Source organism: Oxyura jamaicensis, chromosome 4, assembly GCF_011077185.1.
Source record: "Oxyura jamaicensis isolate SHBP4307 breed ruddy duck chromosome 4, BPBGC_Ojam_1.0, whole genome shotgun sequence".
NCBI lineage: Eukaryota > Metazoa > Chordata > Aves > Anseriformes > Anatidae > Oxyura > Oxyura jamaicensis.
In genome coordinates this window covers 90,780,511-90,806,546 of record NC_048896.1, presented here as the reverse complement: position 1 = coordinate 90,806,546, position 26,036 = coordinate 90,780,511, and the positions used below count along the sequence as shown (strand labels likewise).

The 26,036-nt window shown below is 41.8% G+C and overlaps 1 protein-coding gene across 1 annotated transcript in view; it reads left to right on the top strand.

Annotated features, from left to right (window-relative positions):
- Positions 1 to 26,036, top strand: part of EIF2AK3 (eukaryotic translation initiation factor 2 alpha kinase 3) — a 43,015-nt gene that overhangs the window by 8,051 nt on the left and 8,928 nt on the right. Inside the window, exons 3-13 of the mRNA XM_035324998.1 lie at positions 12,382 to 12,576; positions 14,559 to 14,689; positions 16,719 to 16,953; positions 17,205 to 17,367; positions 18,598 to 18,735; positions 19,240 to 19,362; positions 19,513 to 19,733; positions 20,078 to 20,190; positions 21,174 to 21,296; positions 22,520 to 22,669; positions 24,035 to 24,824. Of these exons, the coding sequence (XP_035180889.1) occupies positions 12,382 to 12,576; positions 14,559 to 14,689; positions 16,719 to 16,953; positions 17,205 to 17,367; positions 18,598 to 18,735; positions 19,240 to 19,362; positions 19,513 to 19,733; positions 20,078 to 20,190; positions 21,174 to 21,296; positions 22,520 to 22,669; positions 24,035 to 24,824 (2,382 nt within the window). The remainder of the gene's footprint in view (positions 1 to 12,381; positions 12,577 to 14,558; positions 14,690 to 16,718; positions 16,954 to 17,204; positions 17,368 to 18,597; positions 18,736 to 19,239; positions 19,363 to 19,512; positions 19,734 to 20,077; positions 20,191 to 21,173; positions 21,297 to 22,519; positions 22,670 to 24,034; positions 24,825 to 26,036) is intronic.

The following is a 26,036-nucleotide window of genomic DNA, read 5'->3' as shown; positions in this document are numbered from 1 at the left end:
TTCTAATGAATCCTCCAAATATTCTAATGAATCCTCCAAATATTCTACACTAACACACTTCAATATATAAATGTTTAATCTGCTGTCAGCATCACCTGATAGATTTCACAGTGATTCTAGAGGCTGCTTGAGGTACCAGTTGGCCTCGCTAAATTTGTTGTGACTACTCTGTTTTGGGTCCATATATTAAATTCATTAAGGTCTCAGTGTCTCCTCTTCAGTTCAGTGTTTCCTTTCTGATTTGGGCATGTGGTATATTTTACTCTCTCAAAGTAACTATTGAGGCTTTTCCTTCCTCTTCCAACATTTTTGAGGTTCTCTGTGCTTGCAACCACAATATTCTGTTCTGCATAGAAGAGTATCATTATGTAAGCTGTTAACCTACATCTTGCAAGAAATGGCAGGTGAGAAATTCCTTCTGCATTACACTTGGAGTCGTGTTGTGTTTCTTCAGAATGAGGGAAGTGTTTGCTTCTATGTCTTAATTCTTTGGATTTTTTAAACTTTAACTATTTTGGATGAGAGTGCAATGAACTCTAATTCTGAGTCTTGGTGCAAAAGCATGAAATCCATTTCCGAATGCCTTTTAAGAAAAGGCATTAGGAATTCAAACTTGAGTGTTTAATAGAGCTATAGTTACTTCCTCTGCTTAACTGTAAAATGTCAACTTGACTGTCTGAAGCTCATGTGTTAATTAGAAAAGTGAGGTAGTAAAATTTCAAATGTTCCAGCAGCTCTGTCAAACACTTCAGATCTTGAAACTACTGGTGAAGATGCTGACAAGAGAGATGTTCATCATTTGTTATGTGAAGAGATCAATTAGAAAGGGAAGTCTGCTGAACGACTAATTGTTTGGGTAACTGCAATAGTAAAATCCTTTCTTTGGCTCTAAGCTCCAGTGTATACAACCACAGTCAGGGTGCCAGTGCTGAAAACGTATCAGACTGCATTTCAGTCTTGGGTAACGAAATTTAAAAAACATTTCCCCATGCAACTTCAATTTATCTTTCTTTGCACATAAAGACTGCTTGCTGAATGAAGTGCAGGGTAGAGTCGTTGAATCTCACCTTTTTCCAACAGTGCACTCTTACTGCAAACATGCTCATTTACTCTTTAAACTTTGTAGTGAAACACTGTCTGTACCCAGAAGTGAATCCATCTGGGAGGATCAGCCTGTTAAAATGGAGGGCTGCCTCTCAAGCAGCAGAAAGGGTTTATACACATCATCTAGACTGCTGCCACTTCCTAACACGGGTGATGTGTTCTTCTCTACCTGCATAGCCTTATACCAAATTGCTTAATGGGCTTCTTTCTTCCCTGTAATATCATATGAGAGAAGTGTAGGTGTAAGCTTGCCCCTGTATTGAAGTCACTGCCCAGTAGAGGTATGTATGATCAGTGGGAGGCTGGAGAAAGAAATGATAGACAGAAAAAAGCCTACTGCAAGATGGATAATCTGTAAAGGCACTGCTGTGAAAAAGCTGGTAGCTTGTTTTCTCCTGTGTGGTGAGACAGGAGAAAAACAAGTAGGATACTTGATGGTGATGATATGAGAGTAACAGCTTAAAAATACATCCATGGCTGACACTTTTTTGTGCACCGTCAGGGACGCTGCAGGGAGTTCAGCCTGGCAGGGTGGCTCAAATCATATGTACTTGGTAAAAGTAACTGCCTTGGCTCAGAAGTCTCTTGTTACAGACTAATCTCTGAGTAAGAACCTTATTTCCTTATTTGAGAGGTTTGGGATCATGGGACAACATGAGACATGGGACAAAATGAGATGTCAGGTTCACCAGCCTGGCATCTGTAGGAGTCACAGGGAACATGCCACAGTATACTGGAAAAAAATGAAATAATTTGGCTTGTTGTAAAATTCATCAGCATCCTTATTGTTCTAAAAGCTCTTAGTGTAGCAACTCAAATTAAGCTTTTCTACAGCCTTAGGGATCTGGGAGATCTTTTCTTGGACCTAAGTGGCAGTTCTTTGTGGGATAGCCCAGGATTATTATTTTCTTCCAGAGAAACATGGGGATGCAGAGAAGTTTTTATACTGAAGTCAGCTGAAAACTAATTGCACTGTAGGCAAAGAGCAACCATAGATATCTCAAGCTGTTTGTTTTTCTCCCTTTGGAGAGGACAGGGTGATGCTTAGAGCAGACAATTGAGGAAGATTTCAAAGTCTCCAAAGCTCTGCTAGTTACACAGGCTTTAATTTACAATATAAATGTTCTTTCTTTGTCTGCATCACAAGCACTTTAAAATTTTTGATGTTTTGATTCTCCAAAAGAAATAGGAATTTCTGCAGTGAAGCGTCCAGACATCTGGGAATCCCCGTAAGGCATTATCTGCCTGGACTTTGCTATGCATTGGATAAAGCAACTGCTGCACCCAGTCATGGCCAGAGAAGGGTCAAAAGGTGTCCTGGGTTGCTTTGGGAACACAGGAAGAAATTGAACAACTCTCATCCTTTGGCCTCGTACATTTCAGGGCAGAAGAAATTGCAAAACCCACACTGAAGCGGGTCAGGGCAAGACAGGAGGTCAACACGCCCTCTGGGGATGTTGGCTTGTGATTTCTGGGTTCTCTTTTATGTGCCCTCCCAGAGGTGAGGGGCGGGCAAATAATTTCTCTATCTCATTGAAAGAGAAATCTTGTGACATCAGCTTCAGGAAAATCACACCCACCACTTAAAGCACCCCTGCAGCAGCATTTTAGCCTGAATAAAAGCGAGGTTTTTGTTTGGCCCGTGGTTTTCTACTTTGGTTATTTTTTCAATTAAGTCATTGCCTGTAAATACCATCCAATGACAAGCTGAGATGTGGTTGTTTGCGGCATGGGTGGGGAGTACTTAGGACTGTCAGTCATACTTGTTCAAGTGCTTTCACTTCAAGGGTTATTACAGCAGCTTTTGACTACAGTGCTGAATATTATGAATTTCTAGCGAACCTGTACAAATCCGTTCTGGCTCTGCCAGCAGTCACTGGTGAAAACAAATGGAGGTGCATCTCAAACTACACAAACACTGAGAAAATGCCTTTGGCTGTACTTCCTGGCTTTTTGCTTACATACAAATGGGGCTGCCTCACTCACTAGGGTTAATTTTAACTTTCAATGTATTTATGCATCTTAAAACAGCTGGCGTGGGGCGCAGCAGCAGTAGAAGCAGTCTGTTCCGCTTAGCGCTTGGAAGAGAGCTTGAAGGAGCAAAAATGCTGGGTGGTGGGGTCTGACTTGGAATAAGAAATTGGTCCTCTATGTACTAGTAGCCAAAACTAAAGCAAAATTTTACTCCAGAAAGCAACAAATATAAATGTTTTAAGTTTCTAGTGATGCTGCAAAATTATTTTCCATCCCTGCTGTGTTATAACCAGCTGTAAATCCCCAGCTCTTGGCTTAGTTCAAGCAGGCAGAGTATGTAAATCAATGGACTTGGTATTGAGATGACTAATTTGGTGAAAACCTATTTCCTTGCAGGTGAAGCAGCATAATTTTAGTTGTTTGGAAGAGTTTATTAGTAGAGCTCCTCGTGTCCCGTAGCTCATCTTTACTCTTGTGAACTGCTGGAACAGACAGACCACCAGATGCTCAGGTAGCTGGAGGTACCCTTCCTCTAGAGAAGGGCTGGGCCGTAAGCTGGTTCTTCATTGTAGAAGTTCTGTGTAATAGAAATAGAATTAAACTGTACTGAACAAAATACAAGATGCAGGGACTGATAACAACAGTTTTGTTGAAGGTCGGAGGTGATCAATTTAAAACCAAGAATCCTGTGTGCTGAGAGATCCTGTGATGGGTTATCAGCTGCCATCTCAATTCCTCTGCAGGGGAAGGAAATGTGATCCCACGCTGCCTGAGGGCAGAGAGAGAGATTAAGAGTCTTAAATGGTCCTGGAAAAGCTCATAATGAATAAGGAGTGAGTGTTCAGAATTGTACTTCAAAGGAAGATAAATTCTAATTGCAATTGAGGCAGAGATGGCTTATTAGGGCTATCAAGGGGAGTGGAGCCTGTGTTTTACAAGAAGAGAATAGACGCGACTGCTCTTTAACTACACAGATGTATTATGATTACTGATGAACGGGTTTTTTTCTGTTGCTGGAAACATGCGAGGTGAGCTTGGCAATGAAGAGGGATGTGCTTTGAGAACTTGGCTACCTGTGCGTCTGAGTGTAAATCTTGGCTGCTTTCTTGGTGATAGAGGGGGGAAAAAAAAATTATAATTATCCTGAAAATACCTTTTTAATAAGCCAAAAGTAGTGACCAGAATATCATTGGCAAGATAATTGGTTTAAAGCATCTGGATAGCTAAAAATTTTGCTTTTGTAGAAAATGCAGCTGAACTCTTTAATATGAAGTGGTAAGTCTGTGGGGAGGGGGACTTGGTGGTGGATACCTGACCCGAGTTAGGGGGTTAATGTGATGCAGCATTGTGTGTTTTTGCAGGGTGACAAATAGATCTGTTGCTTAGACAAGTGGCTATAAGTATTTATCAAAATGCACATTTTTGAAGACAATCATCGAAGTTTAATGACTCGTTCAATTAAAAAAAAAAAAAACAAAAAACAGCTTCCTATAACTGCAGCTCAGTGGCTTTCTTGCTGACACTTAATGCAGTTAGCACTGATGAAGCTCTGATAAAGTGCTGACACGTGTCCTCTAACTCATGCTGTAACGATGTCTGGGGGGGGGGGACAGCTTCCGTTACAGGGCACGTGGGGAGCTAGAATAACGATTGTGGCTGGTGTGATAGCGGAGCACTCAGCCCTGAGTGTCACCAGCTCTTCCTCAAACAATGCCAGCAAAGTTTTCTCCGACAGAGGCACTCTGGGCTGATGGTTGTGGCCGACTTTCATCTGTCACGCTGGCAGACGTGGCCAAAATGCATTGGAGCAGAGCTTGGAAACGTCGTTCATCATCAGCTTGCTGTCTGTGTTGTTTAGTTGCCTTGATGGTAGCTGGTAATTTAATTACACGTGGTAGGCTGCGTGTTTTGTGGTGTCTGTTAAATGGTTCTGGTGTTCACAGAGTTGGAAATGCATCGGCTCTAGTAACACCTAGACAAATACCCATTGCAGAGCAGAGAATGGATGACTTACATATGTGGAGCTTAGCTGCCCAAAATACAACACAGTGATTTATTCTGCCCTAAACCCATTCTGAACTTGCAGCCTGTATCTCTGCCTGTACAAGAAAGGGCTTGTTTCAGGCACTAAGCATTTTAGACAGTTTAGCAAATCATTCCTCCAGCAGCTCGGCTGCTGACATCTCATTCCTAATTTTCATTTGGACTTTACCCTCTACCCACAGGTAACCCTATTAATCTTTCTGTCAGAGTCACCGTGTTTCATGCTTTCTTTCCTCTAACCTCTCTGTAGTCTTTGCATCCTTGGAAGAGGACACTCTGCATTTGCCATGTTCTCTTACCCTCCTGTATCGGGCTCTATTTTCTCATAGGAATTGCTCTGGCTCCATTTTTTCAAGACACAAGGACTTTGTGTCCTTACCTAAACACCACCCTGTATAGGCAGGGTTGAGGAAGACATGCACAGGGCCTGGCAGAGATTGGCTTAAATCCTGGACCGATGTGGGTTGATGTTTTTGCCCATTTTCCCCATCTCTTAAGAGAAGCATCTCACTTCAGTTCTTCCTAGTGGTCCTGTAGGAGCTTGCAGGAGAGGTTTGGACTGAGGGAGTTAAAAACATCTTGAAACATCCCAGTACTGGAACAACACCAGTGTTAACCTAGCAGCTGATGAGCTTCTGTACAGTGCCTGTTTCTATAGGGCTGAGCTTTGGGGTAATTGTCATTTTCCTTGCTGATCTTTTCCCAAACGTGCCCTTGGTTTCAGTGACCTCAGTGCTGGACTCTGTAGCAGCAGCCCCAGCGTGCCTTGGAAAGGACTGCTCCTAAGGACTGCTCTTAACTTCCAGAAGACTGCTGAAGTCTTTTCTTTTGAACAAAACTTGCTACGTTAAAGAGGGGGATGGAATAATGTCAAAATAAAGTCGTTCTTAAAGCACCGTGCGTTTTTGATTATTAAGGAGAACAGTTTTAAAAAGTCTGTTGCCATGGCAGCAAGGCAGGCTGGCATCTCTGTAGTCAAAATCCCAAGTCTTGTTTGACTGTGATTAAAGTAACAGCGGTATTTTAGTTTGGCCTGCTTCAGAAGGGGCTGTTTTGATTGCCCAGCATTGGGGAACTGATATCTTTTGAAGCTGGGGCAGGCAGGTTAACACGCTGCAGTTCTTCTAGTTCCTCCGTTTCACTGCGTGGCTGCTCAAGGGAGGGCAGAGGGCAGGGTAGGACCAGTTCTTCTAATGGCAACCTCGAGCCAAACAAGGTCCCGTGCCCCTGATGCTGGCAAGGAGACTTTCATTCTCGAGCTGTTGTGGTGCATAGTGTAAAAAGCTACCAGGGTCCTGACGCAGGTTTTCAGGTCTGCAGTGTCGAATTGTGCCAGAGATACCGACTGCAGTCATTCAGGAAAGTTGTTGGAAGTGTGTTGCACGTGTTCCTCTGAGGAAACAGTAAAAAGGAGTTTTCCAACAGGTTCTCTAGTACTTGTCCAGGCACAGGATTACATCACTTACATCACACAGCTCCACACCTGTACCTTGCACTCACCATTCCTGATAAACTCAGCCACGGAAGTTAAATTCATGACTTGTCCCAGTCTCTTCTAGCCAATGAAAAATGAAGTAGAAACCACCAAGTAGTGGAGTATGGTGGAAGAAGAGGAAAGATAAAAATTTCTGCATTTCTGTCATATGGATCTTGTCATGGGCAGGAAGAGGGGCCAGGCTAGGACACTTTAGAAATCCTGTGAATTCCTATTTCTGGGTAAAAGTCATCCTGAGGTTTTAGAGTCTCATGCAGTGACTATTCCTTGGAAGGCTGGCATGCCTTTTCACTTTATCGCAATCTGGCTGAGATAAAACCCATTCCCTTGGCTTCTCTGCCATGCCAGCCTGGCCCAGGCTGTCCCTTCCCTTCAGGGAAGGCAGGCCATGTCATTCTGCCTCCATAAACTGCGAAGCAAATACCAGTGCATCAGAAGTTCAAGAGAACCTTTCTCAGAGTCCTGATCTTGAAGATGTTTTCAGCGCATACCCTGGCTAACAAACAGGATGCAGGTAAGAGCACGTATGTACTTGGTAAACAACTGTCCTGCTGAATCAGAAGTGGAGGTATTTACAAGAAAGTTTTTCAAGACAAGACACTGACGACAGCCTGCCTGTAGATATTTCCAGCTTCAGCTTCCTCATCGCCCTTGAGTACATCTCAGAAGGTCACTTGACATATGACTGATGTGAATCATGGACTCCTCTTTGCAGTCAATTTTATTCTTCCTTGGCTAGTTAAATAGCACTGTGTGCTCTGGAGAACTCTCTGCTCTTTTACCAATGTTTTAGGCAGTGGAATAATTTAACTGGGCAGCCTTTGTTTTCCAGAATATTGTGCTAGGGTCCTTGTTTTCTTCAGGAAGTGTCAGTGATGTGGACCTTGCAAAAAGTTTGCATAGAAGTATGTCCTTAGACTCTAGCTGATCCCTTCATGCTAGTGTATTTTTACTTGATTGAGGCTTTCCTGTTGGTAAATACTACACTGTCATCCTTGTAGTATGTACCCTATGCTTCAGAATCGCTGCAGGTACCTGAAGGGAAAACAGGAATTAACCATCCTGAAATCCAAGCTGAGGCAGAGAAATAGCCTCTTATCGTGGAAGAAAGTCATGAACCAGTGCAGCTGTGCAGATACCTCCCTGCACGTATATTGAAAAAAGGCAGACAATAAATCAGTTAAATCAGTTCCGACACCTAAACCAGTGGCCTTGCTTTGTGCGTGTGACCTGAAAAATCTCTGAGAGTTTAAGGTAGGGATATCTCTATACTGCTATTATTTTTTTTTAATGTGGAACAAAGTGATTATGCTCTCTTTCCCTGATTTGTTTGTGCAAACTCTTGTTTCCACCCTTCATAGCAAAGCTGCTATAATTGGCTCCTAATGTTGCCTAGACAAATTTTAGAGGGGCTTAGAGACAGTTCTCACTGGGAAGTAGCTTTAAGAGCGTACCCAATGCCGGCTTTGATCTTGTTTGTGATTACATCTACAATAAGATTACTGTAACAGACAAGAAAAGGTACCCTTATCACATAAGAACGTATAGGTTAGTCTGAGCTAATTAGTAACTGGAATAAAGCTCTTACAGGAGTGGTATCTTATGATAAGAGTAAGTTCTGAAAACCACAAGCTGAAGTGTTAGAAAAACAAAGACCTAACGCTTCCCATTCTTAGGAAAGTATTTGATCTCTGCTTAGTTATTTCCTTGGAGTTACTGGGAAGTCCAGCACAGCTGAAAACAGTATTAACCGTTGTGGCATCGTATTTTTTTCAGCTGTCTGCACGTGAGCGTGCTTGATATTTTGTATGGTAAGGATCGTTAGGTATGGGAAATGAATGTTATGCTTACTGTTAAGCAGCTCGGGGAAGCTTTTTGATCTCTGTTTACACGATGCTTTTTTTTCCCCTACAACAAATCAGCAGCTTTCCTCTTGCACTGAAGCAACCTGTCGTGGAACCTCTCGTGCCGTGCCCTCCTTTCCAGCAAAGAGTCTAGACAGCAAATTCCCTGGTAGCGTATGCCATTTCGGATCGTTCCGCCTTCTTGCTTTTTTGTCAAGGCTTTTTAGAAACTGCATTACCTCACCCGTCGGCCTGGAGATTGAGCAGCCAGCGCCGCTGATAGGCCTGCAGCACCCTGCGCCGAGCCAATGGAGAACTTCAGCTTCAAACTCTTTAATGAGCAAAAAGAGCAGCGTCTCGTTTAGGGCTCGCTAGTTAATGCAGGGCTTTTTTTTTTTTTTTTTAAGTGTTACTTCTGAAAGACAAGCCACTTAACAATTATGTGCCATATTGCTGACCGGTGAAGCTGAACAAATAGCTATTTACATTGACAGATCAGAGGAATGTGTAAGTGCATCGTGGTAACCTACATTTTCTGTGCCAAGAGATTTGCAGCTGACTGCCTGGGTGACTCACTCCTCGGATTAGCAGATGAGGTAATGCTGTAGAGATACGGGGTGATGTCATTCCTCTACCTGAGCTGCATGCCGATGCTGCTCGCTGCCACTTTCAAGGAAGGTCCCTTTTGCTGCTTCTCAGGTGCTGGAGCTGCCGAACTCCGATAGGAATTGATATTGTTGCTGTTCTTTCAAGCCTCTGTGCTGAAAACTACACTTGTAAAAGGCAGTGTTGTGTGTCCACAAATGCCTTTTTGTTACGTGTCTACGCCTGAAGTAGGCACATCTGCACACCTGCCCCATTCTTCAGCTACAATAGAGCTATTTTAGAGGAGCTTTGTGGCAATTAGGTACAGTCCCCTGCCAGAGCCATGTTTTGTAATCCCAATAATAGACAGCAGATGGGTTCATCTGAGAAGGGGAATTCGGTTTGGTTCCTCCAGTTGATGTGAAATACCCCACTTGTCATGGTTACTAACTGCAATGTCTAGCTTACACTTAATCTGTTTTCAGTTTAACCCCATCCATTCATCCTTCAGCACTACAGCTCTTCCCGCTGCCTGCACTTGCTTTCCTGATGTGTCCACCCACAGCAGCTGTCTTTTCTCAGCCTTTCCTTCCCGATGTCACGCAGGACGTGCTGCTCCCAAGGTTGGGAGCGGGGGCAGGCGATCAGCAGAGCTAACCAGAGCCGTCTCGTCTGCCATCTGCAGCTGATGGGGACGGAGGCTCTATCAGATGAGCAGTTAGTGTCCCACCTCTGGGAAATTATTGAAGATGAGCAAGGCGTGACCCTGTTTGACTCGCATCTTGGGAGCGTACTTCAATGGTGGGGATTTGGGCGTGGTGTTCCCAGAAAGGGCTGACAGTTTTCCATATCCTATAAGTTTTCCCAAAGATTTACTGGTCAGGCCTTGGAGACAGAGCTTTGGAATGGGGGAAAACATCTCTGGCGTGTCACGCTGACCAGAGCTCAGTGCTACCCAAGGGCCTCCCTTGCTCAGCACCCAATACTTGGGTCTGCACTGCAGCCTGGGCAGCGAGGAGCCTGCACAAACGCATGGCAAGGAGTGTGGTGCTCAGAGCGTGCTCAGCCCTTGCTCTTGTGGCTTCCAGCAAACTTATCTAAAAGCTGGGACCCACAAGTAGCTGTCTGGCTACAAGCAGCACCCATGTAGCTTCCCCAGGCTGTATGAATTCAGCTGGCTGGTAGCCTGGCAGAATTTCTTCTGGGTCCTTCTTGGAAGTCGGGCTCAGGTCCTTGATGAACCACATGCAGGAAGAAGCCTTATGGAGGATTTATTAATGCAAAGTAACCTGCACGGGCTCTGAGTTCTGACTGTAACTATTATGCGTTTCTGAAAGAACATATTACAAAAGACACTTTATCATATTGCTCTGCTGTGTTGGATCTTTTAACAAAATACTCCAACTTGGTTAAAGCTGCAAGTTTGGCGCTGACTTCTTTTGTTGAACTATTTTCCATGATCTGTATGCCTTTGTTCTGAAGATCACAAGGCTGCTCTTGAATGTGAACGTTTATATAAACCCTGTTTGCTTTATTTTTCCACTAATCATGTGATTTCTACAAATGACCCTGTGCACAAATGTTTGCTTTTGTTGTTTTATTTCTGGAAGTGTGTGTATAGAGCCATGTGTATGTAGGTGTATATCCCCTCCACCCCCATCTGGGAGGCTGTGAGAGCTGTGATGCACAAGAAATGCTGCATTACAATGTCTCTTCGTACATGTTTTGGCCTCTTTTGTTGTAAGGTAAATAACTGGGAAGGAAAGAGAACACTTCATTTAGCTTTGTAAAGAACTTTGTGGCTACTCAGGGGTTGCTTTTGTTATGTCTTCAGTTACATTTTGTGATCCTAAGAATAATAATTTCAACTGTCAGTCATCATGAGGCTTTCCAAAACCAGAAACCGTTGGTCTTGGATCCTTTAGGGACCCTAGATACAGTCACCAGCATTATCAGGTAATTCACCTGAAGTTTCTCTCTGAATCAGGTGTGCCAAACAGTGTAAGAGAGATGAGTCATGACATGCACACACAAGACCTGACTTTCTCTCCCTGTTTATGTGAATCTCAACTTTGCTAATCTGTTTGCTCTTCTGTGACCCATAGAAAATAAAAAATCTCATGCTAGAGCCTTCTTTAATCATGCAGAAGATGTGGTTTCAGATCTTCACATAACAAGAAGAAACATTCTGGATCTTTTGTATGGCTGCGCGATGCAAACCTGGGCCTTGCAGTCTGGCAGGAATACGTTTTTTTGAAGTGACTAATACATACTTACCAGAACTAGACTTTAAATTATAATGTGTAAGGGAGCTGGATTTAATGTAATTATGTTGTAAGGTACTGCCCAAATGGACAGAGGGGCTGAAAAACCATTAACGTCTTCCACGTTAATCCATATCCTCAAAAGCCAAGATCATATGGATTATAGTTTCTCGCTATTGATGATGGACACAGCCACCGTGGCTCCACGGTATTAGTTATGGTCTGTGATGCTGATAATGAGTTCCTTAATAAGTCCCTTAGTACTCATTGACAATGACTCATCCTTCCGAGGGAGGATCTCCTTGAAAAATGTGTAATGGATGAAACTGTATCCTGGTGAAAAAATCTTGACCTATTGTGCCTTTTAAGGAAAAGCCAGAGAGTATTAAAGGAACCCTATATAAACAAAAACAAAAATCCAGGGAGGAGAAGTTTGACTGAACTGTCTGAAAAGGCAGAAATGAAACGTGAGCTCTGATGTCACTGATAAGTGCTCTGCCTCCTTTAAAGGAGGATGGATATTCTGGTGTAGCCATTAACTGCAGAAGAGTACACATACAGCCTCAGCTTTTATTTTCCAACAAATTCCAGTCTTCTGATTGGGAGAGAATGGTTGATTCTGTGTTTAGCAGTAAATTGGATCTGGTGAAGGGGAAAAAAGGTAGAACTTCACCTAAAATGTCTCTGTCTTGACACTTACACCATCACAAATAACGTGCAATACTTGCTTCTCAACTAGTGACGGTTCAGCCTCTTCAAGAACGTTTCTCCCTTTGCATTTGCTGCAGTTGGGATTACCACAGAGTCACAGAATGGTTTGGGTTGGAAGGGACCTTAAAGCCCATCCAATTCCAGCCCCCATAAATGGGCAGGGACACCTCGCACCAGCCCAGGCTGCCCAAAGCCCCATCCAGCCTGGCCTTGAAAATGGATGCGCAACTGTAAAAGTAAGATGCTGGAATATAAAGCACTGTACTTGCTCATACAATGCTTCATTTTGTATTTGTCATCTGTGTATGTTTTGCTAAAAACGTGTTTAGATGCTAGCTAATGTTTTCTTAAATTCTTGTAGGTATTTGGGAATAAGATGATAATCCCTTCCTTGGATGGGGACCTCTTCCAGTGGGATCGGGATCGAGAGAGCATGGAAGCAGTTCCTTTCACAGTGGAATCTCTTCTTGAGTCTTCGTACAAGCTGGGCGAGGATGTTGTCTTAGTTGGGGGAAAGTCTTTAACCAGCTATGGGCTGAGCTCATACACAGGGAAGGTAAGAGCCTGAAATTTGCCTTGTTGTTTCTAGCAGTGTGTTGCCAAAAGGCTGCCCTTAAGATTTAAACTGCACTATGGTTCTAGCGTACAACTGTGCAGCACAAAAAAGTAGAAGCTGAATTTCTTGGAAAACAAATGCAGCAGGCTGGAGTGGCCGTGATATGGCTGAGAGCATCGCTGCAGTGTCCTCTTGTCTCTGAGCTTCTGCTCTGTCCCTCGTGCTTTAATGCTTGCCCCTGGCTGGGCTGAGCCAACTAACAGCTAACCCAGCACAAAACTAACCCGATAAAAAGTGAACGCTTTTCTGTTAGGTTAGGTGTCCAACGCTTTTCTAGTCAGCTCAGCCAGGGGTTGGGAGAGTGCCAGAACCAGCACAAAGAAATGGGGGGGGGTTGTGACTAGAGGTGAGTGAGGAAGGGAAAAAGAGAAATGACCCTTTGCTGCTGAAATGGAAGAGTTCGGCTTTATTATATGTATATAGCTAACTCTGCCTGAAGTAGACTTTGCGGTTCAGCTTACTGAATATCAAAGAGTTTTAGATGATGCATGTTTTTTAACACTTCTAGATTTTAATCTTTTCACAACTAACAAGGGGTATCTGGTTGAAAACAAGAAAACATTCAACGTACATGAGCACTTGAGGTTTGTAGTTGGTGCCAGTAAGTGTGCTCTCTTAGAAGTTCCCCTTAAGTTCTGCATATGAGTTTAAAATTTAATTTGAGAACTACTTGCTATCTGACTGGTTCAGAAAGTATTTTCTTTTGAAATCCACTGATTAATAGTTGTATATTTTAAAAAAGCTAAAAGCACAGGAATTTATGACGTTTGAGCTCTGGACTTCGACTTTTTCTTCCACCTTCTATGTCAAATATTACTAAAATGTTTGTAGATACTTTATATAGTGAAAAACAGACGTTTGCTAAATCAGAAAAAGTGCATTTTTAAAATAGGTAAAAATAAAAATGTTTTTAAAACTTCAAACTTCCAGTGTTTGCTTTAACAAAATCAGTTTGTGCATTTTGATCAGATGATGTCGTGTCGAAGACTTAATGTGTTGTGTACAGTGATCACTAATGATAGAGAGTCCAGATCCAAAGCAAGAGTTCATTAAATCATTTTGATTAGCAACTGATAGCAAAGGCACTGTACCAACAGACTTCTCTTCCCCCCACTGTTCAGGAAGTGGAAATTTCAGTTTTTGCTTTGATTTCAGGCTTATGCTTAGAGTAGCAGAGGTGCTGCATACAGGAAATCGTGCCTTGTGGAGAGTTTGGGCAGTCTCTTTGTCAATTTGATGTCAATTCAGATTTCCTCAAAGTGTGTCCGACTTTTTTTCAATGCACAAATGCCAATATGATCCAAATTCGGTTTGAGATTAGGACTATGGCAAGGTCTGTGTGACTGTGAATTAATACGTTTTTTTCCCCTTTTATTAGCTCAAAGATAAAGTGGGATGGCTCTGCTGTATTTTATATAAATCAATAGTACTTCATTTGAAGCTTATAATGGGGTTATGCTGAGGCAGATATGGCATGAAAACAGAATTATGCCAGGAGCTGACTTGTAGAAAACTTGTAGAAATTATCTATGTCCATAGACGCAGTGGGAAAAGAGTTGCATTTTCTGTTACAAGTAGAACATGCAAAGAGTAGTCAAATATGTATTATATAATTATAAGTTATAGTATATAATTATATATATTCAAAGATATCCCAGGCTGACTAAAGGTGGTCTAAACAGTAATCTTCAAAAAGTTCTAGGAATTTGGTAGTTCTGAAAAACACTTATCTGTTAAACCAGACTTCTCAACATCCATCGGTCAGGTCAAGCGTCTCAAACCAGAGCTCCAAATTCCCCTGTGAGCTGAAAGCATTTCATGGGAATTGTTAGCTTTGAACATTCCTGTTAGTTTTTTTTTTTTACATTGAAGTTCTACTGATTTCCAAGCATGATGTTTAAGTCTCTTGCCATGTCCATTAGGTGAAGTACATCTGCTCGACTATGGGCTGTCGCCAGTGGGATGACGATGAAGCAGACCAGGAAGACACACTCCTCTTACGCCGAACCCAGAAAACAGTCCGTGCTGTTGGACCGCGCAGTGGCAATGAGAAGTAAGCGTGGTCATTGCTCAGAAACAGTCTGATAGAGATATGGTCAAATCCTTAAAGCATTACGTATTAAAAGCTTGTTTTTACTCATTAGAATAGGAATTGTGTACGGGAGTTTGGACTGTTAACCAAGGGAATGCAGCAGGCTTACTTAGCACCTAACCCCTTTGCTCCTCAATGCTTTTGAAAAATCTCTCTAACTTCAGTGTTACGCATCCTTAGAAAAAATACTTGCACATACTTATTCCCCCTAAATCAAATGAAAGTGACTTTTATTGTCCTTCTGTACCTCAAAAGAGTCTCACTGCTCTACTCTGCACAGCAAATGTCACTTCGGTTTGTTCCAAGGTGTTTGTTGATTGGTACAGCAGGAGAGAGCTTACAAGCCTTCTGTGACTTACTGGTTCACTTCAGTTCTTTACCTACTTCTGGTAACTCTTGTTTTTTTATTATATTTGATGTATTTAGGTTTCTTTTTAAGTTGATTAAAAAAAGACTAAAGACATTTTTAAAAGCCTTATTTTTAAGTCTCTTTTAATTTGGTAACATAGGTGTTCCGATCTTTGCAAGCTGTAAGAAGTGGTTCACTCTGACTCCCCTAATATGCTGTCACACAAGTTTTTATACGTTAGTATTTCTATAAAAATAGACACATTGGACAAAAAGGCAACAAAACCTAACAACAAAAACCCACCTTGCTTAAGTACAGGTTTAAAAGTCTGGTTACTAACCATAGATGCAATAACTGCCCAACCGTTCAGAGGAGGAGTAGTCTTTCTCTGTTCACCTGCTCCCTCTTCTGTTTGCAGCAGGATTTGACACGTTGTGTCTGTAGTCTCAGATAAGCTAATTAAAACTCAAGTAGATTAGGAGATGAGAAGTCTTGAAAGAGTTAAAAGATCTTGGATTCTGTGATGCTTGGGGACTGGTGTTGTGGGAAGGGGTATGTCACAAAATCATGCTTTTCTTTCCTGTACATCATTTGGAAACATACCGTGATGGTTTGCGTACCTGAGTTCTTTATAGTCAGAAATGGAGATGCTTTCCTGGTGAACGGTATGGCTGCTGTGGAGTTTACAGGATAGCTCTATTTTTAACCCAAAGAAATAAAAGCTTTTAATAAACAAAGTTCAACTTACATAAAATATGCTTGACTTTTACCATAGTGGTAAATTTTTAGGGGGACATTTTGACTCCTGGTTGGTCCTAGGAAACTTTAGGTACTTAAGCATATTGTTAAGAAGTATATTCCCTCTTGTTGCTGTTCAAGACACAAATTTGCTGTTGTTTCCCCTCTGTATCTTTCTAGAGCATTGGGCTGTATGGTGGAAATAAGAATTCATCTTTTTCTATTTGAAAATAATTCAGTTTCTGCCCTGATTTTTTGGTTTATAGAAGTTAAAGAGCCTTTGGCTATGCAAGACAACTGTGTTCCTTGTACAGTTGTACTTGTTTGAGAGTATGTTAACCTGGGACATGAGCAGTGCTGGTTTCATTGAAGTGCCTGTCAGAGAAATCCTCTGTTAAGTCTTGTGTGTGGGCTTAAAAGAAAACAGCAACAACAACAACGAAGTATCATCCTTCCCACCAGCTGGAAAGCCATACATCTCAAAATATGCTTTATTCATGAAGTGTGCCTTATGTAGAATGCTGCCTCCTAAATGCTTGTTGCTTTCATCAGCTGTGTAACGTTTTCCTACCTAAACAGACCTAGCTGTATTCCTTGATGACCTTTAATTGCCCTCTCCATATGCTAAACCTTTAATGCCATTGCTCCTACTTCCCCAACTGTTCTCTCAACTCGACATTGTGTCGGAAAACAAGATTTCTCTGGTTTGTATTCTGGATGTAGTTAGAGAACTAGTGCTTCCACTCTTGGTGTAAACCTGTGCTCATCTGGAAATCTGAGGGTTTATTATGAAAATACGGGGCAAATTTAGGTAATTCAGCATAAGAATCTTCTGGTTGGAGGGGTTTGGGACTGACTTGGAATATATAATCAGTTTCTATGAAGTTTTTTTCTTTCTTTTAGGTGGAATTTCAGTGTTGGCCACTTCGAGCTGCACTACGTTCCAGATATAGAAAATAGGGCAGGATACATTGAGAGCAATTTTAAATTACATCTGAACAAAGAAGAAACAAAAATAATTTCAGATGTAGATGAGCAGGAGGCTATGATGAAAGATACAGTGATAAAAGTCTCAGTAGCTGACTGGAAGGTTATGGCTTTTAACAAACGAGGAGGACATCTGGAATGGGAATATCAGGTAGGGGAAAAGATGGAATACTAAATGTTAGAAACATAGAAGCTTTATAGCATCGTAGATAATGTCTTTCATCTTGAGTTCCAGGTGCTGTCGTCTTAAAGAAGGACAGATCTGTTTGTAACTTGTTTAAGTGAAGTTCTGTCTTTGAGCTGTTACATCTATTACACAAACTAAACCAAGGAATTTAAGCATGTTGTTATAACACCTAGTTAATATAACATTAATTTTCCAGTCACTTCTCTCTTCTTCAGTTTTGCACTCCAATCGCTTCTGCGTGGCTGGTTAAAGATGGCAAGGTAATTCCTATCAGTCTGTTCGATGACACAAGTTACACCACGAACAATGAAGTGTTAGAAGATGAAGAGGACCTTGTGGAAGCTGCAAGAGGGGCCACAGAATCCAGCGTCTATTTGGGTGAGACACTGACTCTGAGCACTTTGTTGTAAACACTATCATTTTCTTTCTGCTTGTAGCAAAGCAGATCTTACCATATTGGTAAAGTACACTCAAGAGGAGCTATAACGTGCAGTCTGATACTCTAATATAATGTACTGTTTATAAATCCCCAAAATAGAGGTTTTACCAATGTATATATCCCAGAAAAACAACTTCCTTTGATTTAAAAAGCTTCAAAAGATAAGTCTCCGTTCTCATCCCTTCCTAACCTGCTCTGGTCACCTTTACTTTTGCCATTTGAACTCAGAATTGTGTGTACCCATCCTAGAAATTCTGTCAGTTACAAAAGGTAATGTATGCCTTCTGTAGAAGGTAAGGTGTACCAGAAGGTACGGTATAGCTTTGGCTCTGGTAGAATCCATTTCTATGATTGTTTGGCGTAAAGTGGTAGCTAAATGACGTTTTGGTTTTGAAAAAGAAAAAAAAAGTTCTAAAATCAAATCTTTTCCATTTTGATTCAGAAATGTTCACTACTTCTATAGGTGCAGTACTATGGGGATGACTGCAGTTCTTTCAAAGATAAGCTCACAGTTAACAAGGCAGCCTTGTTGCTCAGAAAGCAGTAAGAAATCTCCCTCTAGCCCTGTAATTTGTCACATTCACTTCTTCCTCTGCAGTGATTACAGTAACTTACCAGGAAGAAATTTCAGTTAAGTTTTTGACTGAGTTCTCATCCAGCTGTCAGTGTTCATTTGATGTGGATTCTGACAACTAGAAATAGCATCCCCAGGTTTTTCCTCTCAGCTGTCTGTCTCTGGGAGGCAGATGTGCTTTGTTGTTTTTTTTCTAAGCCCTTAGCATTTTTCTCTAAATTTTTACACCTTTCCTGTTAGTGGTTACACAGATTTTTTTTCTAGCCTTCCTGTTAACAGCTGTTGAAGAATTATGTGTACCAGCATTAGCAAGTGTAAGATGTTTGAAAGAAGGTTTACTTCTAAAGCCCAAGATGCTTTATAACTCTTCAGAATTTGTAGCATTTTTCTGAAGCTCCAGTTCCACAAGTGTTCGGGTCTCTTGACTTTCCAGAGCAAAGAGAACACGTACTACTTGAATTCAGAGTCAGTATCTCAGATTCTTAGAAAATGAAGAAATATTTTCCAAAATATTTTTAACTGTACATCTTACCCAGGTGACTTTAGGGTGGGGATGAAGAAAACTAAGTCTAATATGCTCTGATTTGTTACACAGGTATGTACAGAGGCCAGCTATATCTTCAGTCATCAGTCAGAATTTCTGAGAAATTCCCAACCAACCCGAAGGCTCTGGGATCCAGGAATGATAACGCAATTATTCCCCTTCCCAAAATTAAATGGAAACCTTTAATCCGTAAGTAACAATGTAGAGTCTCATTTATTGTCTTAGCTCTGAAAAGACAGAGCATCTTTCTGATTTACATTATGTATCAAACTAGTGTAATAGTTCCTGAACTAGTTTACAACTGGAAACACCTTTGTGCTCTTATTTCTTTATTTTTTAATTGGATGTTTAAATTGTAAATGACTCTCCTTTTACTTCTGAATTTCATTGGGTTGTTTTAAGTGATGAAATGTTGTTGGTCTTCTAAACCATTTTCTCCTATTAAAAGAGGAAGCCTGTTATTTTAGTGATGTGAATGAGTTAACTGGCTTGTCAAAAATAGTATTTTGGCTGGCGAATGGTGTTTTACCTCTCTTAGTGATTACCTTGTGAACACTTCTGTTAGTTTTGGTTGTTACGGTCTGGTCCAACAATCTGATATTTTCAAAGATACAGTTGGAGTTCTCACAAAATTCATCTATGAGTAGCCTGATTTCTAATAGTTCAGCTCAAAGTTGTCTCTTCTGTGCTTAGATTCTCCATCCAGGACTCCAGTGTTGGTGGGGTCTGATGAATTTGACAAGTGTCTGAGCAATGACAAGTATTCTCATGAAGAATACAGTAATGGAGCACTTTCAGTTCTACAGTATCCATATGGTAGGTGGAGTTTGAAATACTGAAGTGTTTCAAAACAAAGTGTGTGAACAAAACCAGCCGGTGTCTACTGAACAAACCTATTAATGAGAAGACAGTTACATTTATTTGTAGTCAGCTACAAAGCATGCCCTCTTCGTCTTTCATACACAGATAACGGTTATTACTTACCCTACTACAAAAGAGAAAGAAGTAAACGGAGCACCCAGATCACCGTCAGATTTTTTGATGATATGAATTACAAGAACATTCGCAAAAAAGATCCTGTCCTTCTACTTCACTGGTGGAAAGAAATTGTTGGCACCATCATATTTTGCATTGTGGCCACAACTTTCATTGTACGCAAACTCTTCCATCCCCACCCTTACAGCAGAGTAAGTATTGTTTTTTTTGCTGAATCCTAAGTACAGAAAGTATTATTCTAGCCTTTTCCTTTGGTTTCAAGTCTGCACTGAGTAGTGTTAATAAGTTAATAACTTACAAGATAACATAGCCTAAATTTGTTATTTAATCTATCTGTGAAGGCTGTCAGCTGCAGCGTGCAATTTACTTAACTGCTTCAGAAAACAAACGAGATTGTTTCAACCACATCTGATGTCTTCAGAGATGTTCACACTGGAATTATTTAACGCTCTATCTAAGGGTACAAACTGGTCTCAAGTACTAGGACTTGAACCGTTTTTTTGTTGTTTGTTCTTCTTTTGGTCATTCGTGTTAGCTGCGGAAGGAATCTGAAACACAGTGCCAGACTGATAGCAAATACGAGCCCGCTTGTGGAGATGTTAAGGACACCAGCTGGAGTGATGTCAAGAACTCTGGATACGTATCCAGGTGAGCTCAGCTCAATGCAACATGTACGGCGTTCTAATCGGTATTGCACTTGATACTGTCTGGAAAGGAGTTAGTGTTCACTGGCTCTTAACCTATCCTAGTTCTCAGACCACTCGAGATAATCAGAAAGAATCCTGTCACCCCTTTATCGCTGGGAGAGATGATTAGTCTAAGCAATCCTTGAGAGCCTACGTGGTACCTGTGCTTGGGAATGTTGGTCAGCTATTTACTGGGGATATGTGAAATGGAGGATTGATTTTTGAAGTTCTTAATCAGTGTTCACTCCGTTTCTGTGCTTTTGGATTTAAGTAATGTAAGGGAATTTTGAATGGAAATGTGTTCTATACGCTCTGCTTATTCTGCAGAGTATATTTTGAACAAATCTTTACTGTGAAGGAGTTAAGACTGAAGGGTGTATAGGGACATATCACTGGTATTCTGGAGAACACATGAACGTGTGCATTTGTAGCCCACTGAAAATAGGAACTGGAGTATTTAAGATGAGAAGGAATAAGAAAGGTGGTGAGAGTTAAAAACTGTGTTTCAGAAGAGATGCTTGGAAGGACTAGTAGCAAAAATACTTACTTGGGGTGGAGTTAAAGGCAAATCATGATTTAGGAAAATAGTTGGCTATCACCACCAAATTCAGGCATAGGAACTTAGGCTAAATATCCATGGTCCGTGATCCAGTATACATTGAACCTGATACTCTGAGAATCTTCCTTAGTTTTTCATGCCCTTGTGTAAGGGGTCTTGCCAAGGATAATAGCACCTGTCTGTTTCATTAAGTAGGAAACCATCTGATTGCCTCAGTGGATGGGTATACAGAAGAAAAAAATGGGGAAATGCTTGAAGTCATTCAGAATGTGTTGTCTGCACAGAATTAACACGTTGACAAATGATTTTAACTACCCTTGCTAATGCACTTTTCTCCTTCATCCTCCATCCGTTCTTCTCTCCCTTTCTCACACCTTTCCTCCCAGATACCTGACAGATTTTGAGCCAATTCAGTGTCTGGGTCGTGGAGGCTTTGGAGTTGTTTTTGAAGCCAGAAATAAAGTGGATGACTGCAACTATGCTATCAAGAGGATCCGTTTACCTAACAGGTACTGAATGAGTGGGAGATACAGAAAAAGTCATGAATGGTGGGATCCTGTGCTGAACCATCTGCTCCTGAACTGATTTCCTAGATACTGCATCAGGATGAATGACTTTTTTTTTTTTTAATGGGGGGCTGACTTAATTTTGGCATCGAGAATTTGGCACGTGTACTCGCAGCAGAAGGGTGACCTGCTTGGCTAAGCTAGTAACATAGCAGGGCCCTTGTGAGGGTGCTGCAGCTACATGGGAACTCCTTTTGATTTCCTTGATGAATTGAGCCTTTGATAACAGCATTAGTTATTTGTAGCACTGTTAATTTGCTTTTCTCCTTCCTCTCCTTACCTTTCCTATTCCACCCTTTCTCTTTTTCCCTCTCTGGCCTTTTTGACTCCATTTGTCCATTTGTTTTGTTTTCTGGTCCCACAACCCCTACCTTTTCTTCCAGTCATAGGTGGTCAAGCCTTGCTGCTGAATTACCCTACACAGAACTTGCAGCACTTCCTTTTAGTGGGAGATGGGAGACACTGCTTCTGGAAATCTCAAGTTAGAACAGCAACAGGCAGGCCAGTAGAGGGAGGGGGTAAAGCAATGAAATCTAGAATTACTTATTTTCAAATGTGTTAAATAAGCGTGATTATTTAAGATTAAGGGTTTTGGTTGGAGACTTAAGGTAGCCTGAATTATTTTCCAAGCATATCTAAATCCATTAAATAAAACCATCAGAATTCATTTGATGGAGTTACGCCCCTATGAAGAGAGTTTATGTACTTCAGTAGATAGCAGGCTACCTATTTTCCTATCTGCAGAATGGAGGTCATCGTTACGTTTTGCCAATTAAAAAAGAAACACTAAGCCATTTCTGTCTGTCTTTTGTGCCAGTGTCTTCTACATCCCTGCAGAATATTGCTGTTTAGTGGACTTCTCTGCCATTGTAAATAGTTGAGAGCAAGATAAACCTTTTCTTCTGAGTTCTGCTGCCTGTAACTATTTGAAAAGAGGTGACTAAATGCTTAACCATTATGAGCACATACTGCTTCCCCGTGCTCCTAACCTGAAGGAGTTAAGCTGGGGAATTTGAAGCAGATAGGGCTTTTCACGTGAAGAGCAATGTTACTAGCCTGGCTTATACTGGGCTAACTTTGGTTAAACTTTCTTTTGCAGAAATTTCTGTGCTGTGCTGCTGCTTCATGTGACCGTGTCTCTATTTTTCTTCTCACCCAAATCCTAGGGAGCTGGCTCGTGAAAAGGTGATGCGGGAAGTCAAGGCGTTAGCTAAACTCGAGCATCCAGGTATTGTTCGGTACTTCAACGCCTGGCTGGAAGCTCCACCTGAGAGATGGCAGGAAAAGATGGATGAACAGTGGTTAAAAGATGAAAGGTAATACGTGGGTGTTTTTACTCAGTTGAATTTGAGGTTGTAGACCAGCAGAACAGGGGAACTGGTAGATGATCCAGGAAGATGCAGAGACTATGTAAGAAAGAAATTATTAACGTAGTCTGTTAAATTCTCAGTTTAACAAGGTACAAATATATCAACATTTGGGCATGGCATTTCTCAATTTTTGGGTCCTCTGTTGTGTTAAGGTTCTTCTTTCAGCTTAGATCTTGTAATTCTTAAGTTAACTTCTGTAATCAGGGGTTTTAGGAAGGTTGGGGCATTGCTTGGTACTGTGATTTGGTTTAAAACTTGGGCATCTCTGTCCTCTTCGTACCTTTCCACAGCTGTCCTCCTCTTTGTTTTGGTTTTGATAGCTCTGATTCAGTACTCCAGTAGTTCAATTAGTATATTTTGGCACAAATTTGTGACGGATGATCAGACTGATTCATAAAGCTTGTTAGAAATAGGCTAAAAATGAAAAATGAGGTAAAGGACATGAGGTGTTAGGAATAAGGAAAAAGTGGGTGTACGTTAGCAACATTTAAAGGTGGCGAGGGAAGAATGAGGCCTAATATTCCTCTGACCCACTATTTAGCAGTCTCATAATAACATCTTAACATGCCTAACCATTTTTAGAATACAGCGACTTCTATATTTCAGGCACCAAATTAACATTTCACAGCTGTAATTTTTACTAAGGACTTTAAATAGTCATCGCAATGCGTGTTCTAAAGGGATGAGTTTTCCTGAGCTAAAGATGAGCCTGATTGCACCCTAGAAACATAGGCGGTAGAGTCTGCTAATGTTTTGTTTTTTTCTGATCACAGCCTCCATTCCCTGTTCCCCTGCATCGTTCGGGGGAGGATGTAGAAGAGGGTGAATGGGGGGAAGATAATTTTAGTTTGCTTTTAGTTTTCCCCTGTTCTAGCTTGTTAGTAATAGGTAATAAATTATATTAATCTCCCTCTCTTGTGTCTGTTTTGCCTGTGACAATAATTGGTGAGTGATCTCTCTGTCCTCATTTCAATACCCTTTTTTCAATACCCTTATTTCAATAGCCCTTTCTGTTGTATTTTCTCCCCCTTTCCCTTTGAGGAGGGGGAGCAAGAGAGCAGTTGTGGTGTAGCTCAGCTGCCCAGCTGAGTGAAACCACCACAATGAGGAGATGATGTGCCCGCTTAGAAAAATGGGTGCCATATCCTGGTTATTAGTGATTCCCATTTGTGGGTAGTTATTTACTGTCACAGCGCAATGCTTTTTATTTTTTTTCAGAGGAAGTATTTGTTTAAACTTGGTCTTCTGAAAATGCATTTCTAGTGGGATGAAGCTCTGGAGTTCTGATCTCTTGATTTTTGTTTCTTCTAGCACTGATTGGCCTCTCAGTTCTCCCAGTCCAATGGATGTCCCATCATTTAAGATCAGAACAGAGCCGTTTTCTACAAAGGACCACGTTGAAGTTATTGCCACTTCATCAGAGAGGGGACAGTCTTTCTCCATGGGAATACCATGTGGTCAGTCTGACTCGTCTGAAAGTGAGTTTTCTCCTCTGGAATTTTATGCTACAGACAACAGGGACTTGCAGCAGTCAGAAGATCCACTGTTAAACCTTCAGGACAGCGTCCTTAAAGGTTGCGATGCGGAAGACAGCACTATCAACAGTAATGAGTTGGGTCACTCCACCTTGGGTCACTCCTTGGAAATCTGTCCTCTGCCTGTCCCTATTGTACACCTGAGAGAAGGGACCTCCTCTTCTATTGTGTTTGAAGATTCTGGTTGTGGAAATGCTTCTAGTAAGGAAGATAAAATTGACGTTTCACAAGATGGAAATCTTTCTGAGGATAAGCCAACAAGTACAAAGGAACCTGGTAACAAGAAATCTGCTTCAGGAAGTCCCCTCTCTGTTTCTCCACCAAGGCCAACAAGTTTAAGCCTGGACCTTTCTAAAAATACTGTGGAAAAAGTCAAGCCCACCTCTCCAAAGGTGTATCTTTACATCCAAATGCAGCTCTGCAGGAAAGAGAACCTTAAAGACTGGATGAACAGAAGATGTATGATAGAGGAGAGGGAGAGGACAGAGTGCCTGCAGATCTTTCTGCAGATAGCTGAAGCAGTTGATTTCCTGCATAGTAAAGGATTGATGCACAGGGATCTCAAGGTTTGTATTCATAGGAAACTGTAGGAAACGGTTATTGGCATGGTCATCACTGAATGCCCGAACTTTCCAGACTCTGCTTTTAACTAGTTGTCTCACTGGCTGTGTCTGTATACAGATATTTCCAAGTTCACTGCTGTGAGATTGTCTTTGCAGCTATTGTAACTTGAATTATCTGTGCCCAAACTGCCGTACAAAAGTCTCCAGTGTTGTAAAATTCCTGAAACATGTGGACTGACTCTATCCACTGTTTAGCTGTGTCAAGTTCTGTAAAGTGACAGATGAGGAGTGTGTGGTTACAGGTAACTTCTGTGTGTGTACGGGAGTAGTACGACATTGGAAACAGACCACACAAGGGATGAGGTGGGAAGGGGACCCCTAGGGGCCATCTTGTCCCATCCCTGTACCAGCAGGGTCACCCCAAGCTGGGGGCCCAGCCCCACATCCGGGCGGCTCCTGGAGCCCCCCAGAAGGAGCCCCCCAGGCTCTGGGCAGTCTGTGCCAGGCTCCATCCCCGCCCGGCCCAGCAGGGCTGCCTGGTGCTCAGAGGGAGCTCCTGGGCTCCAGGCTGTGCCCAGCGCCTCTCGGCCTGGCCCTGGGCACCGTGACGAGGGCCTGGCCCCATGCTCCCTGCAGCCTCCCCTCGGGTGTTCAGGGACACACACAGCACACCCTGAGCCTCCCTTCTCCAAGCTCTTCCAGCTTCTCCTCACAGGAGAATCCTGCTAAGATAGCTGATCAGTGATCTCAGAATCGATTTCACAAAAGCTGAGTTAATGTCTGTAATAATTTGGAGGTGTAGTGCTCCAGGAAGTAAACCGATCGTTCGTTACTGCAGTCAAAGTTGTCTTACAGCAAGACTTCTTGTACCTGGCACAGGTCAGTGGCACTGGGTTTATGGCATTTTTAGGTCAGGAACTTGATGCAGGTTCACTCATTGCTCAGTGGTGTGGCTCAGAAGCAAAATAGAAAAAGCTATTTTGAATTTTTTTCTGCCTTTTGAAGTGAAACAATTCTGCTGTTATTCTTTCTGAACAGCAGCAGTGTTACTCCTGGTTAGGGACAACAGAAGTTAAATATTGCTGCTCCAGGATTGAAATGCAGACTGTTCTGGAATCAAATGGAGTCAGTGCTGACTATGTTACCGCAGCTTTATGAAGGATTCATAAACTTCTAATGTCTGATAACAGGCAGCATGGTGAGACTGGCAAGGAG